Genomic DNA, 17,092 nt, shown 5'->3' with positions numbered 1-17,092 from the left:
CGCCCAGAACTGTGGCGTCCACAGATTTGATGATAGAAAAACAAATTTAGCTGATATGTATTGCTCTCGTCAATACCTATCGATTGACCTAAAAAAAGTTTCACACGCCCACTGTAATACCTACACCTCTCAAGAAGAAAAGCAGTGACGTTAAGGCCAGACAATAAGAAATTTATGCATGTGTGTGTGTAAATAGTTGCAGACCAAAGTGCGCGGCAAAGCGAAAATCGATGACGGCGCTAAGAAAGAGCAGAGTAAGCGGCTAGCTTATTCTATTGAATAATTGTCAATTTAAGCAATTTGTTATTTTTGTCTCCCCCTCTACCTCTCCAACATACTCAAAACCAATTTCAAATATCTAATTCCCATAAAACTTTAAAATGCTGAAAAAAATAGTAGGGGCGTGCGAGGGGTCTTTGGCTCTTTGCATTACTCCTCTCTCCATTCTGACCAGCAGTGCATTCACGTAAGCGAAAAAGAAAGAGTCGGAAGATACTTTAATCAATATCAAACAAAAACACCTCTTAACGAGGTAAAAAGTAGTGGCGAAAGCGCTCTTAACAAAAATTTCTGATATCAACAATTTTGACGAAAAATGATACTATATTCGATAAAATAAAAAAACTATATTAAATTTATGATTTCGGCCCGCAACAGTAAATATTTATTTACCTACACGTAAATTTTCTGCTGTAGCGTGCCGAATACATAAATTTAATATAGTTTATTTATTTTATCGAATGTAATATCATTTTTCGACACAATTGTTGATATCAGAAATTTTTGTTAAGAGCGCTTTCGCCACTACTTTTAACCTCGTTAATCGGTGTTTGTGTTTGATATCAGAAGTTTTTTTTGCACAAGAGTTTAAGTACCCCAATACCATGACTAGGAGTCGTCCCCATATGGCTTGGCTATTGAAAAACCAAATACACACTTTCATGTTTTCAAGTGTAAAGGTGTAAGCAGTTCCAACAACAATTTCAATACGAAGAAGTTTTCAGGGCCTACAACACCCCAGCCTATGTATACAAATCTGTTGTACTTGTGTAGAAATAGTGGGTTTATAAGTGGTTGGAATTTTATCTAAAATACTATAAATATACTGAAAAGTTGGGTTTAAGTCCATGGTAATGACAGTGACAGGAAAGAAAAAAATTCGAATTTTAAATGCAAATGAAAAAAATTTGTCTTTTTTAAGACAAAATAATTGAATAACAATTTCAATGGAAGAAAAACCCTCAAGAAAGTGAGCCAGGGAGGTCGAAACTAAACGATTATCTGACAGCGAAGTTAATAAAGTCCTAGATTATATGTTGGAGCACAAAAATGTCGAGGTAAGAGCTTGCAGAATTTTAGTTTTATTTGTAGCTAACATTTAAGCCTATAGAAACCAACGGCCTAGATATATTATAAGAAGTTGTTGGAGGCCACAAAAAAAGGCGCCACTTGGAACAGTCTCCGTATTAAAGTGCGTCATTTGAAATTAGCTTGGCGAAAGACCGAAGACTTTTTTGAGCAAGAATAGAGGAGGAAGATTCTGAAACAACCATTGAGGGTAACATTTCATATTTTCATGGTTATTTTAAACTATCTAAAATATTTTCGCAGTAAAAATCTTAAAGATGTGTTCAGATCAATGTTCTGTGATCAATATTCTTTGTTGGAAAGGATTTGCAAATCGTAAAATTCTGAAGGAAACATTGTATAGATTCCTGAAGAAAAAGTTTAGATAGATATCGCTTCTGATATATCCTTTTAAGGTAAATAAAATATAAACGGAAGACAGACAAAACTGCAAAGACGACACTAATTGAAATGGACTCTGAAAGAATAAAATTTGGGCAGGGTACGCTTGCTCTGGGAAGAGAAAAGTTTAGGTGGGTCAAAGAACTAAGCAACCGGAAAAAGAAATTAAAGGAAAAGCGCTTGGAAAACGATTCGAAAAAAACTGAAAATGGAATTAGAACACAAAGAGCGAATGTTGAAGATGGAGCTTGAAATGAAAAAAAATCTTAAAAAAAGTATTTTATTTATTGTTCAAACATCAGGTGGTTCAAGCTATTCCTTTTATTTTCCGCGGCAGCAGAACTTCGAGTATTTCTTATTTCTGATTCATTGCCGTTCTGGAATTCATTTAGATGTACGTTTTGGTCCGGTATATCGTGATCAGTCAGCAAAATTTTATGATTTATGCGGCAAACCATAACCCAATCGCAGAGAGATGCCTGGGGTGAACTATTTGATAGTCGTATTCTAAGTTCTTTTAAACTACAGAATTTTCCTTAAAAAATTCCGAAACAATTTTCTATTCTAACGCGGTATTGGCTGTCTTTTATTGAAATTCAGCTGCTCATTCGGTTCCAACTGACGTGAATTGCTGCTTTACCGAAAGTGGGTAGACAGAGTCGCCTGCAATCCACTGATTTCGACTAAAATGTCTTTTAAGGTACTTTTCAATTATTGAATTTTTAAGTATTTTAGAGTCGTGGAAGCTACCGGGACTTCATGTTACCACATCTCGAATTCGGAGTTTGTGGTCACATACAGCTTGACTCTTCACAGAATATATGCGATGGCGCTACTTCATGCTTATTTTTTGTCTTTTCAAAAAGATTTATTTCGCTGCCATCAAGAAAGCCAATGCAGGTAGGGTAACTCATGCCAGGTATTTGAAACTATCTCCTCGCGTTCTTCTCCTTTAGGCCAATAGATATTATTGTTGAACGTTGATGCACAAAGAGCATTACAAACAAGTGGCCCAAACGACACCAAGCACCAAGCTTGTTACGCGCGGGCCCATTTTTATTTCGGGCAAATACGGTTCGCGAGGAAGGTACATAGAACAAATAAAGACAGGACAAAACATAGATCAACAAGACTAAAGCAAATGAGCTAAGATTTTAGTTTTTAGTACAGGGATAGAAGTTGAGGAAAAAATTAAATGATATAGGTTGTTACAATTATTAGAAAGAACGCGAAAGGGCTCATGCTGATTAAAATTAGATGAACATCTGGCAAGTTGATAGGATGGTAGTTTCGCATTAGTCTAACAGGAACATTAAAAGTTCAGCGGCTTACCAAATCTACAGAATCAATATCGCCTCTGATAATATTATTTATAAAAATAGTACCAAGCATAATTCTACGGCTTACTAGAGTAGGCAAATTAATTAATAGCAATCTACTCGAGTAAGAAGGAAACCTGACGTTTTGATCCCAGTTCAAACCACGTAAGGCAAAAAGAAGAAATTGTTTCTGTACGGACTCTATACGGTCAATGTGCACTTGATACTGAGGACTCTAAACGGAAGAGGAATTTAGGACGGACAAGGGAGGTAAATAATATTTTGGTAGAGTATGGATCATCAAATTCTTTAGACCAACGCTTTATAAACCCAAGAACACTCATAGCTTTATTCACAGTAGAGGTTATGTGGGAGTCAAATTTAAGTTTAGGATCTAGGAGAACACCTAAATCGTTTACTGAGTATATTCGTTCCAGGGACATGTTCTGAAGAGAGTAACTCATGAACGTTGGCGTACCCCCATAAAAAGTCATAACGTTGCATTTAAGATAGTTTAAATTCAAAAGGTTGTACTGACAACATTCCTGAAATCTATTAATGTCTGACTGCAAGCAGAGACCAGATTCAATATTATTATATGAAAAACAAAGCTTAACATCATCAGCATACATTAGTACACGAGAGTGATTTACGATAGAAGGAAGATCATTTATAAGCAGAATAAACAGGAAAGGGCCTAAATGACTGCCCTGCGGCACTCCAGATGTCACGTTGATCATCTTGGAAACAGCGTTTTTGAATAATTCCCTCTGAGATCTACCATTCAAATAACTTGAAATCCAAGTTAACAGACTATTCGGAAACCCAAGCTGATCCAATTTGAATAAAAGAAGAGAGTGGTTTACAGAGTCAAAGGCTTTACTAAAATCTGTATAAATAACGTCCGTCTGCAATTTTTTGTTAAATCCATCTAGTTCAAAAGATGTCAATTCGAGCAGGTTAGTGGTGGTCGGTCTACGCTTAACAAAACCATGTTGACACGGCGATATTAAAGAGGAGCACAAATGTTGCAACTGAGAGGTAATAATGCGTTCAAATGTTTTAGGAATTGCAGACAATTTGGAGATTCCTCTATAGTTCTGAACATTAACCTTCGCACCCTTTTTGTGGAGTGGAATAATATAAGAATCTTTCCAGATAGTAGGAAATATCCGAGCAATTATATAAATTTGTCCAGTTATATTGTGAAATCAAGTTGTTGAGTTTACTAAAGTCACATTTACGAAAGCATCTACTTTTAGTTGGAGAAAGTGAAGGATACAGGGTTTCAACGCAGGGAAGACAAATTGTAAGTTCTAATGTGGGATGATACTGGTCTTCAGGCACAACTAGTGGGTCAATTCAAGATACAGTGACTTCAGACGGATCTAAAACAAAAACAAGATCTAATTGTCTGTGTAGTGAATTACGTATAAAGCTAACTCGCTGTAATGATAATTCTAACAGACCGTCAACGAAGTCATGGTCAGATAAAGGGGTAGAGACAAGTGTGTCAGTGGAAAGGGACCAAGAAATGTCAGGGAGATTGAAATCACCCAAAACAAATAAATGATCCCTTTCGGAAAGATGGGATAAAACAGTTTTTATTGCAGACAAATGTTGCTCATAAATTGTTAAGTCGGATCCAGGTGGAATATAAGAACAATTTACATAAATAGAAAACGATTTCAAAGAAACTTTAACACCAACGAATTCTATGTCATTGGGATTAAGAAAGTATATTCTCTCCGATGTTAAAGTAGAGGTAACGGCAACCAGCACCCCACCCCCCTACGAGGAGAGCGATCAGTTCTATACGTAATACAATTTTTCGACAGAACTTCAGAGTCTGATATCTCCGGTTTCAGCCAAGTCTTAGTAAAGGCCAGAATGTCTTCAGAAAAGGCAGAGGAGTCAGCATAAAGCTTAGGTAGCTTCATATTAAGTCCCCTAACATTTTGATTGGCCAAAAATAAACTGCTCAGTTATTTGGCGCAGGTACTGTCGTGGAAGGCATATTATTAGTTCACCGTCTGTTTGGAACAAATTCTTTAATGACCAATTCATCATTAAGCCAAAAATTTTTAGAATTTAGTATTTTAAATACTTCCGGAGGAGCAGATATTTTTAATGAAGATATTCTTCACAATAATGGGAATTTAAACTCCTCCACTGTGATGTTTTGAGGTGGGAATTCCTGTAATTCCTATAAATTCCAAAACATCTGCAGATGTGGTTGCAGGTGTTAAACGAGACACAAATAATTGCTTCCTATATGGAACAACCGAGAGGCTCTTTCTTCCACCACCAGCAATCTGAACATTGTTCGTCTGATTATCGAGACTAGGGACTCCTATAGAGCTAACTTCACCTGTAGGCACAGAAAGCTGCGTAGGGTTTGACCCCTTACGCTGACTAGCAGAAACAGGGACTCCACCAGAGCTTTTGGTACCTATGGGTACTGCTGTCAGTGAAAATATTTGAAGCTACGCTGGGATTTGGAACTGATGCCTTTACTTGAACAGATTTTGAAGCGTTTAGGTGACCCTACTGACATTTTTTATTATCAAGGTCCGCCTTTAACTTTTTAAAATCAGCAACTACGCTCATAAGCTTATCAAAAAGTTTCATAAAACGATCATTGGTCAGCGCAACATAGCCATCCAAATCACGGTCTATTTCAACGAATGAGGCACTAGTCCACGAAAAACCAACACGCAGATCAATAAAATCTTTTACTCTGCCAACAAGTCCACTATATTTTGGACTGTATTGCAGAGACGACAGTAAATAAAAACGTCATTAGATGACGATCCAAACTGACAATCTTTCTTGGAACAAAAAAGAGCCATTTTTAAGTATTTAAATATAAGAAAAAAAGTATTTATAAAACCAAAGAATCAAAAGAATTATAAATACCTCACTTAATTTGACACTGGGATCAAACAATAAAAATGTAGACACACAAAAACACAAAAGTATAAGAGCGCGAAGAGACTGCGAAAGCGAGAGAGTGCGACAGAGTGGCTGTCGACTGAGCGTGGCTTGCGAAACACAAACAAAATATACACGACAACAGTTGCGACGACAAGAAACGGGAGAGAGATTACAGATTATGGGAAACAACAACAAAAGCTAGTGAAACAAATGCACCACAGCGTACAGAAGTTACAATAACAAAATGCACAGGTTAAAAACAGAGTTAGGTTTTGTTAAAATTGCTACAATAAAATAGACAATTAAACATAAACAGACGATTTAAAACACAAGCACGGCTGGTTATGTTGGACTAAGACACAAAGCAAGGCACCAGTAACACAGATATTAATGACACATTGACAAAAATCACAGAGCACAATATAAACACAACCGGTCACAAGCGACGCTAAATCGATTATAATCGATTTAAACGAACCTTATTTTCCCGTCAGCTGTTAAAGAATAAATGTATACACACAAACAAATGCATACATATATACACACACACACGAATATCTTGATTTCAGTACTATTGCTTTCATTCGAATTCTACTTGGTTGTTGGAGACGGGTGTGAGGGTAAGACAGCCGTGAAACTATTTGAAACAACTTGTTTCGATTCTACTGCTCCACTAATTGTTTGCGTAGTTGTTGCTAAACTTTTTTCACTCGCGCTTTTACTTCGCAATGACTTCCTTAGTGGTGGCAAGAGCTTGCACGACCAGCTGAACGCAGCGTGCAAAAAGGGCTGAGGGTGCTATAGCAGCAAGCTTCGGATAGGATGCAGACCAAGCACATGAATACGTGCCGTAGCACGTAAATAACTATTGGGCGGTGTATATTCAAAAAATTCCTATATGTACATTTGATTTTAAAATTTTATTTTAAGCAAGAGAGAACGCTATAGTCCATGGCATCTACTATCAGACACCCGTTACTCAGCTAAGTGAACTGGGAGCTCTCAGGGAGTGCAAGGGAGATGTACAAGTAGAAAATGATAATCAAAACAAAATCTGGGTGGTGTAAAGTAGTTTCTTAGGCTGGGATGCGGCTCAGTCTGGCCAGGATCCCCTTTACAGAAAAATGTATAAAGGATGGGACATGGATTGGAGATAACTGGTAGGCGGACGCTAGGTGGTAGTTATCCACCCCATTTAATCGATCAATAAGACTGAGAAAAAATGTTTATTTGGATACAACTAGGTAAAAAAAGGCCCCGCGGGTCCCTCTTCAGGTACGCCTATTGGGTCTGACTCGTGGCAAGCGCAACAAGTGACCGGAAAGGGGCAAAATATCTCTTGGAGCGGCTCCTTTATGTCGCACTAGCCCAACATTTTGTGCTGTGGCCTGGGTTACGATCTAGCCGGCACGGCTGATCTCCCTTAGCATTCGCCGAGGGGGTCACGCGTGCTCTTTTAGCCAAGCGTGTCGGAGTCCCCACTGTACTGCCAGCAGTCACTGGTGGGGCAGGGGCGCCAACAAGTGGTAAGCAACCCCGGACGCAAGACATATTCTGGGGTCAGCCTAAAATGAGGGTACTTTCCGTTCGGCTTGTTGACCCCGGGCAAAAATAGACATGCAACATTTTATTATAAAATTTAAGTCAACAATTCCGGTTTTATTAAAGAGTTTTCTTCATATTTTTATACCCGTTACTCGTAGAGTAAAAGGGTATACTAGATTCGTCGGAAAGTATGTAACAGGCAGAAGGAAGCGTTTCCGACCCCATAAAGTATATATATTCTTGATCAGGATCACTAGCCGAGTCGATCTAGCCATGTCCGTCTGTCCGTCTGTCTGTCCGGATGAACGCTGAGATCTCGGAAACTATGGGAGCTAGGCTATTGGGATTTGGCGTGAAGATTCCTGAGCTTACGCAGCGCAAGTTTGTTTCAGTAGAGTGCCACGCCCACCCTAACGCCCACAAACCGCCTAAAACTGTGGCTCCTACAGTTTTGATGCTAGAATAAAAATTTTAACTGAAATGTAATGTTCTCATCACGCCCACCCTAACGCCCATAAACCGCCCACAAACTTCAAAAAATCGTAAATATGAACGTGGATATCTCGGAAACTATCAAAGATAGAGAATTGGGATTTCAGATTTAGATTCCGTAGCCTTATACGCAGCGCAAGTTTGTCACGCGAATATGCCACGCCCACTCTAACGCCCACAAACCGCGAAAACCTGTGACGCCCACATTTTAACTAAATTTTAACTGAAATGTATTGGTCTCGTCAATACCTATCGATTGGTCCAAAAAAAATTTGCCACGCCCACTCTAACGCCCATAACGCTTAAATCTGTATACCGCCGGTAGGTGGCGCATTTTAATCTCGCTTTGCTACTTGCATATCTCTATTTAGCTGAGTAACGGGTATCTGATAGTCGAGGTACTCGACTATAGCGTTCTTCCTTGTTCGTTTTAGTATCTCTGCTGTAATATTTCCTTTCGCAAGTTTCTTACATATTTTCTCATAGCTTAATTTCTAGATCTAGCACTTGAACACAGAATTCTAGGGGCGTCTCTAACCTACCCTAACCTTGTAACACCGCATTGAGATCGGAAAACCTTCCAAACACGTGGTTGATAGCCGGCTTGGAAGTTTTTGTGGCCACTCGGTGTGGGTCTTGCATCTCAGTTACCCATCTCACTCCTGCACACATACGTGGCGTCGGGTGCGTGTGTTTCCTTGTCTTGCGGCGCAGATCTTCTCGCCGCTGGTCTTGGGCCGGGAGATCTACACCGTCCTTGTCCTCGGCCTGCTGCTGCTGCTCCTGCCGGGCCAGCGTCAAACGACCGCTGGCTTGTCCTGTCCTTGTTGTTGCTGCTGTACTCCTCGTTGCTCCTCGATAGGTCCTTTGTCGCCACTCGCCTGGGTCAGCGTCAAAACGACCGCTGCCTCTGTTTACTTTTGTTCGTCCATATCAATCGACCACTCGCAAATCACTGACTCCCAGTTTGTGTCCAGCTTCTTGTTTTGGCGACGTTTTTCTCGAAACTTCCATGATCTTAACTTCCTCCTCTTCCCCCTGGCGTGTGCCAGTTTTCGGTGGTTGATTTCGCTGGCGTGCGAATTCCCGTGTATGTCGCGATCCTATTGTCCTCTCCCTCACTCCTATGGCTGGAGTTGGCGCGTGCCAGTTTTTCGTGGTGAGTTCTCGCGCTTTGTGCGTGTGTGTGAGGTGAGCTTTGGCTCGCTAGCGGTGGGTGTTCCGCTTGACTAAATTGTGAGGGTGTTCGTGCCTAATCTTAACCTACGATTAATACTAAACTTATCTACTAATACGATTAATACTAAACTTATCTACTAATAGTTATATTTGTGAGGAGCCGTACGTCCACCGTCACTCTTGGAGTATGTAGGGCTCTCGCGAAAAAGCTCCTCCCGGTCCCGGGTCTTAAGTGGGCTTTCGTTCCCGGTGCTGCTCGTGCCGGAGTCGACCGTGCTCTCCGGGCTGCTTGACTCCCACTCACCCGCGCTCTCCTCTCCGGAAGAGGCTAGTGTCGGCGGAGCGGGGGGACGGTTGTCCTCGTCGTCGGTGGTGACGATGGCTTCCGGGGTCGGGTTGGTCAGCTCGCTTGGCGTGTTGGTGTCTGCCTCGTCGTCGCCCTTCTCCCAAGGGTACTCCAGCAAGACGCCATTTGGGCTCAGGGCTTCCACCGCGAAGTGCGGGCACACTTCGGCCTAGCGCGGCTTCCGTGGCCTCGGATCCGGGTCAGGGTCCGATGGCCTCCTCCACGCACTTGATCATGTGCCACCAATCAGGGGAATTCCCCGTCGTCGGATCTGTGAAGAGACAATGGAATAGTTTTGGGTTTTCCACAGTGGTCTACCTAGCGTTTTGTACGCAGTTAGACGGGTCATGATGGACTAAGATGGGTCAATTAGTGGATAGTTTTCCGCAGGGTTAGTTTGTGCAGCACTGGGAGCATGGAGTTCTTCCCCCTTAGAGGAGTGCGGACGTTGGGAAGGCGCACCTCCATTCAAGTGGCCCTCACTGACTCTGCGTTAGCTCCTTTTTCAGTGGCCTGTCTCGTAAATTGCTTGCGTAGCTTATTCTACGGTATCCACAGGATCTTCGTGGTCATCGTGCTTCTGTTGTGTTAATTCCTGGGTTCCTCTGGGATAGGTTGCCTCTTTCAGGTCGGCCAGTGCTGCGGCTCTGCGTTGTCTTCCGTGGACTTGCTGAAGTCGTACTATTGTGGGCGCGATAAACTTGACGACTTTGTATGGCCCTTCGTATTTGGGCGCGAGCTTGGCGGCGAAGTTGTCCACTGCCTTGGACAAGTGATGTCGTCTGAGAAATTCCAAAGATCATAACGTGGGTTTCCATGCGCGGCGGCGAAGATCATAATGTCTCTTCTGGTCTTTTGAAGCTCTCTGCGAATTATCCTGTACTGCCTTAAACACGTCACGAATCATTTCTGTCAAGAGGCGATCGAGCGGCGTTTGTGTCTCCTGACGTGACTTCATCGTACAGGGCCCCTGGGAGGCGTGGCTCCATGCCGTGAACGATGAAGGCTGGGCTGAACCCAGTAGAGTCTAAAACGCTGCTGTTTATAGCCAGATTTAGTTCTGGCAAAAGCACGTCCCAGGTCGCATGCTTCTCTTCGATGTTTTGGGCGACCATAGTCTTAATGGTTCTATTTGCCCTCTCAGTCGAATTCTGCTGCGGAGTGTAGGGCGCGGTATATTGGATCTCCATTTCGGCTTGTTTGCAGAAAGCCTTAAAGGACCGACTTGTAAATTGGTTCCCGTTGTCACAAACGAAAACGCGAGGAACCCCGAAATGGTTCAATATCCTCTCTCGAAAGGATTTCTCGAGATGGGCTGAGGTGGCTTTTCTCAAAGGGACCGAATCTACCCATTTCGAAAACGCGTCGAAGAATTCCAGTAACATACTATTGCCACTCTTGGATCGCAGGAGGGGTCAAATAAAATCTGCACAGATCGTGTCAAAGGGCTCACTGATCTTTCTGGTGTACATTTTACCGGCCGGCTTGTTATGGCTTAACTTATACCGCTGACACGTATCGCACTTACGGACGTATCTAGCTACATCGCGGAAGCGTCCTGGTTGTAGTAACGCTGGGCACCCCGTGTGGTTGTCTTTCTAATCCCGAGATGCCCCGCCGTCGGCTGGTCATGGCACTCCAACAGCACCCGCGGTCGGTGTTCCTTGGCCACACACAGCTTCCATGGCACGGATTCCTCATCGTCGGTCCGGGATCCTATATGTCGATATAACTGCTCGTTCTCGTAAACGTAGTCCGGGAAATCTTCTGGTTTTTCCTGTACTAGTTTTAGCATCCGCTGGTACCAAGTGTTCTCGGGGGCGTCTTCCTGAATCCTGTGTATTACATCTAAAGGCTGTCGGGACCATGCATCTGCGACTATGTTTTGGTCTCCGCGTCTGTATTGGACGTCAAACTGATACTGTTGCAGCTCTAACGCTCAGCGCGCTATTCGGCCAGTGGGGTTATCGATCGAGTTAAGCCACTTCAGCGCGAGATGGTCTGTTATTACCTCAAATCGATACCCTTCCAAATAACAACGTAACTTCCTGATGGCCCATACAATGACCAGACACTCCTTCTCTGTGGCCGAATAATTCTCTTCAGCGGCGATGAGACGTCGGGTAGCAAATGCGATGACGCGCTCCGTGCCTTGGATTGTCTGAGTTAAGACGGCTCCCAGGCCTATGTCGCTGGCATCGGTTTGAAGGACAAATTTCTCGCTGAAATCCGGGCATGCCAGCACGGGTGCCTCCGTAAGTTTCTTTTTAAGTTCCTCGAATGCATCTGGTTGCTCCTGCTGCCATTGCCACTTTCTCCCTTTCTTGAGAAGTCCGGACATGGGCTGTACAATGCTCACAAAGTTAGGTACAAATCGCCTGCACCAAGAGGCGATTCCGAGACAGCGTTGTAATTCCTTGCATGTGGTGGGTGGTTTCAGTTGGCGCACAGCAGCGATCTTCTCTGGATCCGTGTGAATTCCTTCCTCGCTAATGACATGTCCTAAATATACTAGACTACGCTTAAAGAAACTACTTTTCTTCGAATTGAGGCGAATCGAGTGTGGCTCCTAAGGCAATAATGTCATCCAAGTACGCAAATGCATGGGGCTCCAGGTCGGGTCCTATAACACTGTCGTGTGCTCGCTGAAACGTCGCTGGTGCCGAGTGTAGGCCAAACGGCATGACCTTCCAGTGATAGAGTCCTCTCCCTGGCACTGTAAAGGCTGTGCACTCCCGACTAGCCTTGCCCACCGGGATCTGCCAGTACCCACTCTTTAAATCTAGGGTAGATATACACTTCGCGTGTCGTAGACGTTCTAGTATGTGAGTTATTCTAGGAAATGTGTTGCGTCTGGTACCGAATGGGCATTTAGTTGCCGAAAATCAACGCATAATCTCATTTCTCCTGATTTCTTGCCTACTAGTACAATTGGGGCGCTATGTGGACTCCGTGAAGGCTCCATACAATCGTTGAGCAACAGTTCGTCAATCTGTTCATCTATAATATTCTGCATCGCCGGGTTCTTTGGGAAATATCTCAGTTTGATTGGCTTGTCATCGCGCATTGTGATACTGTGCTCGGCGATATGTGACACACCGGCCAACCCTTCGAACTTAGCTAATTCTTCCTCTAGAAAATGGATCACCCAGGGCCAGCTGTTCTGGGGTTTCTGTAATAGCTGCTAACGCTTTTCCAGCGATAGGCGTGACTCATGCCCTTCTTGGGGAATCTATGCTTCGCGAATCGCAAGGCGTGTGCCGTGGCTCCAAAATTTGTTCACGTAAATTATCGGGTACTCTGGTTGTCCGCCGAAACGGATTAGTTCATACCGCCCTCTCGTCTCGGGGTGGAAGAATATTGATCGGCCCCAGGGCCTCGTGGTTCCTGAGTTCAGGCTGCTCAGGCTAGTCTCGTGGTTCTGGTTCTTGGCCTCCGGTAATAGTATTTGGCGACTGGCGAAATGCAGTCGATGAAAGAGGGGACAGTACTAAATTGGTCGTGGTTGTAGGTAAGTTAAGGGGACTCAATTGCGAAGATACGCGTCCACATTGCAGAGTGGCGGACACGCCTCCGAGAAAATCCATGCCTAATAAAACGTCTTCCATAATCGAGGGTAATACTAACAGTGGAAATTTAACCCATCGCCGGTCTAACTGGACTTTTGCTACGAGTGACTTGGTGATTTCTTTCTTGGAACCTTCCGCGAGACTGAATTGTGTTCGAACCGCTCGTACATTATCTGCAGTGCCGACGAGTTGGATAACTCGTTCACTCACGAAACTCCTGCTGGCGCCTGTATCAATAGTGGCGTTGAAGAGCTGACCCTCGATGTTTACTCGTGCTATGATGCGGCCTGCCTGAACTTGCAGTACCGTATCTAATTCCGGGGATTCATCCTTGTAGTCTCCGTCCGCTCCCCGAGGGGACGAAGACTCCTCACGTTTCGCGATCGAAGGCGACGGCAGCATTCTCGGGTGTATATCCCGCGGCGTCCACAATTCCAACAGAAAATAACTCTGGGATTCTGGCAGTCATAAGCGAAATGTCCCTCCTCCGCACAGTTTCTGCAGGCCTGTCTGACATTATCCTCGTGTGCTGATGGATGTCTCGATTCCGTGTTACCTCCTAGTTCACTGCTAAGACAGTCAGCTGATCCAGTGTCGTCTAGTAAACAGCTGATACTCCGGTTGTAGATTCTCATAAATCCTCTCCAATTCCTGGGTGGCGTTGTATCCTGCTCTATGCACCATCAGTCGGATCTGAACTAGATATTGTTTGAATGTTTCTTTTGGCTGTTGATATCTTGTACGGATTTCATCCTCCAATCGCTGAAAATATCGAGGTGGTAGGAAAAAATCAAAACAAGCTCTCTTACAGGTAGCCCAAGATTCGCTCGTTCTAAACCAATTTTCCGCTGTCTCTGTCAAAAGTCCTGGTATCGCTTGTGGCATCTTTTCCGCGTTGACTTCGTAGGCATTGGCCCGCTCATCGAGATGCTGAATAAAGGTGATGGGATGCCAGTGTAGCTGCGGTCATCTCGGTTTTCCGAGGGAAAATATTCCCTGGCCAAATTTTTCTCCATGGCACTTATTATTTCTGGAGTACTGATGCCTTCGATCGGTAGAACTTGAAGCTGCGTGGAACCTGGTGGTACCGGACTCGGGGCTCGTTGCTTATTTTCACTCATCGCGGCGTTTATTTCGGCCTCCCACTCCCGAAGTCTTTCGATAACTTTGAGCTCTTGGTCCTCGCGACTGTTGAACGCCGCTGAGCGGCCCCTCATTTCCTCTACGCTTCCTGTCGCTTCCAGAGAAAACTCCTTAAGGATTGCCTCCAGCTCCAGCTTCCGGAGATAGGAAATCCAGCGTGCTCCCATATTTACAAAAAAAAATTGCAAGCTACTCTGAGATCCGCAAGAAAGTTTTTCCGACGAGACGAAAGGGAAAAATTAATTTGTGGTTTTGGCAAAAGAGGACAAAGTCGGGTTTTCGGCTTGTAAATCAATTAATTACTGTGTTTATGCTATGCCTATTTCATGAAATAAATTCATGAAGTGAGCAAATTCGTGTGTGCATAAACACCGTTTCATGAATTCGATAACACACGAAAGTTGACTATAAATTCAGTCCCAATTTACGAAATGCTGAGGCACAGCCTACTTCACACCCTACTAGTCTATACAGCTCTATATCAAATTCAAAAGATTTGACAGCTTTACTAATACCATTTCATGAATTTGTCTGTGTTGCATAAACAGGGGCTATTATTATTTCATGTTCTGGAGAATGCATGATATTCATAGCATAAACATAGTAAATGTCAAACAAACGCTGCAAGGACTCGCTGGTCACTTGACGACAGCTAGTCGGGGTCACAAAAGAGGACACGATAATTATAGAGAAATCGAAGTGGAATAAACTCGGAGAAAACTGCGTGGTAAATCGAGAGGACGATGATATCCCGTAGTCGATGTACACTCGGCGGCGGCTAAATGAGAATTTAAGCTGGTTCTTCCTGTCAATGGTATTTTCTTTGCTGATCTAGTCGGTTGTCAGCTTCCGGTGTCGGAGAGACGATGAGAAAGCCAAACAAAATGGCGGTTGCTGTGAGAGTGCACGTTAGATTCTCCCTGCCTCGTGCTTTAAGTTTCCCGACTCGAATGCCGTAGCGGTAGAGGGTTCGGTCCGCTCCCTTTCTTCTATGCTATATATCTATGTACTCGTGCTACGATGTTTATCTCGCTCTGGCACATTGGTTTCCTTATATATCTATATCGCTCTGGTTTTCTTATATATTTATAATCCTTGTGGTTTCTGTGGTTTTCTTATTATATATTTTCTCTGCCGCTGTGTTTTTTCCTCTTAGGTATACATGGGTCACGTGTTCTCTGATCACGTGTTCGTATGTTCACGGGACTGTACCTGCTCAAATTTTCCAGGTCTTATAGGTTATACTCGCTGTGCCTGCTTGAGCCTCGATGTTCTGGATAGTATAAGTGGCCCCTCGATATGTATGCCTCTCCTTTTTTCCTTGTACCCAAAAATTCTCAACGTCAAATGTTTAAATGGGTCTTTAGGCCATTTATTTGTCATCTAAAAATCGTAAACCCCATGAAAATCAGGGGTGTCCGAATAAATGTTGTGCTGACTGTACTTCCTTTAAAGTCGCAAAATGGCTGTAAAAACTTGTTCCGTGAATAGTGCTAACGTCCCACCATCACCGACCCCAATTGTTATAGAGATTTGTCTTACGAAAGCGCTGTTCCCTGATGATCCCAATCGAAACAAAACTATTGCTAGTTGCAAGTCTTTAGGATATTGCATTTTGGTTCCAGTCGATTGAAATATTGCGTCGTTTCTTATTAGATCCAACAACATTAAAAACTGATCTTTGGACACCCTTAACATTCATTACTAAAAAAACTCAGGATGTAATCTCGCCAATAATGGGATTTTTTAGACCGAAAAAAGTCTCCTCGACGAAACGACTGAATAAGACTAATATCATAAGCAAGTTGTTCCCTCGGAGAAGCATCTGCAATGGCTTAAATTAGTTGACGCAAATAATGTATAGCTCTTTTACCTATACCTTCAGTCATTTTAATATCAAGCACAGCATTGTTTATGATCCATTCCAGCATTACATAGTTTACACTTTTACGGTTGTGTTATGCAGACGTATACATTTATTTTACACACGTAAGAGCGATTTATTTTTAATGACAGAAAATTTCTTAGCCTTCTTCTCATTTTCAGAACTACATTTTTTACAAATACTTTAAGCAATACAAAAATGTAAAAGTTGGTTTTCTTTTGTACGTCAATTTCCTGAAACAATGTTTTAAAATAAAGGGCGTTCACAATTCTCATCTGGCAAACTTATAAAGCTTACACTTTTGCAACGCATTTGAATACCCTATCTGTTTTCCCATTAGTCTAGGACTAACTCTCGAATGGCGAAACCGAAATCGCATAAGGCACGAATTTTCTTCTTCTTAACTTTTATAAATTTTCAATTTAAAAGCTGAATAACGGGTATCTTATAGTCGAACCACTCGATTATAGCGTTCTTTCTTGTTTTCTTAATAAAAATGTAGCGAGAAGGTGTGAGGTAAAGCCGTGAATCTATTTCTTTTAACATTTATATGTATTTCATTAAACATAAGTGTGCAATTTCAATTTGAGAATAACAAAATAAGTTTGTTATTTGAAATTAGTTTTGCACTAAATAAATATATATTTAAATAAATATATAAATAATAATAAATATTGAACAATGTGTGCCATAGTTTTGCAGACCAACTAATAATAAGAAAAAGTACAGAAATAAAATGATCATAACAAGACTCAACATTAGCATGCGAAAGAATATCAACCCAATTTTTATCAGAAACGTCATTGCGAATAGAGTTTAACCTGCTAGCACCGATGTAAATTAAATGAAAAATTATGTTATGTGATCAATAATAATAAAAGCGAGTGAGGCAAATGCACATTACTGGGAACCAGAGCTGAAGAATCTT

General features: G+C 42.5%; 2 protein-coding genes across 6 annotated transcripts in view; both read right to left on the bottom strand.

Annotated features, from left to right (window-relative positions):
* The window catches only part of LOC108018805 (UDP-glycosyltransferase family 50 member B3), a 450,659-nt gene that overhangs the window by 326,105 nt on the left and 107,462 nt on the right, over positions 1 to 17,092 (bottom strand). The window lies entirely within an intron of this gene.
* LOC136117749 (uncharacterized) lies at positions 10,358 to 16,841 on the bottom strand. 2 transcript variants are annotated; one of them, XM_070998305.1, is made up of 2 exons: positions 16,159 to 16,841; positions 10,358 to 16,104 (listed from the first exon to the last, which is right to left on the bottom strand). In XM_070998305.1, exon 2 carries the CDS (start codon positions 14,444 to 14,446, stop codon positions 13,994 to 13,996), a length of 453 nt encoding a protein of 150 aa, XP_070854406.1. In that variant the 5' UTR covers positions 14,447 to 16,104; positions 16,159 to 16,841; the 3' UTR covers positions 10,358 to 13,993. The 2 variants fall into 2 exon arrangements, with proteins under 2 accessions (XP_070854406.1, XP_065724794.1); XM_065868722.2 differs by having other exon boundaries at positions 16,159 to 16,817.

The sequence above is a fragment of the Drosophila suzukii genome (genome assembly GCF_043229965.1).
Source record: "Drosophila suzukii chromosome 2 unlocalized genomic scaffold, CBGP_Dsuzu_IsoJpt1.0 scf_2c, whole genome shotgun sequence".
Lineage (NCBI taxonomy): Eukaryota > Metazoa > Arthropoda > Insecta > Diptera > Drosophilidae > Drosophila > Drosophila suzukii.
Note: the sequence above shows the minus strand (reverse complement) of the source record. Positions and strands in the feature narration are given on the sequence as shown.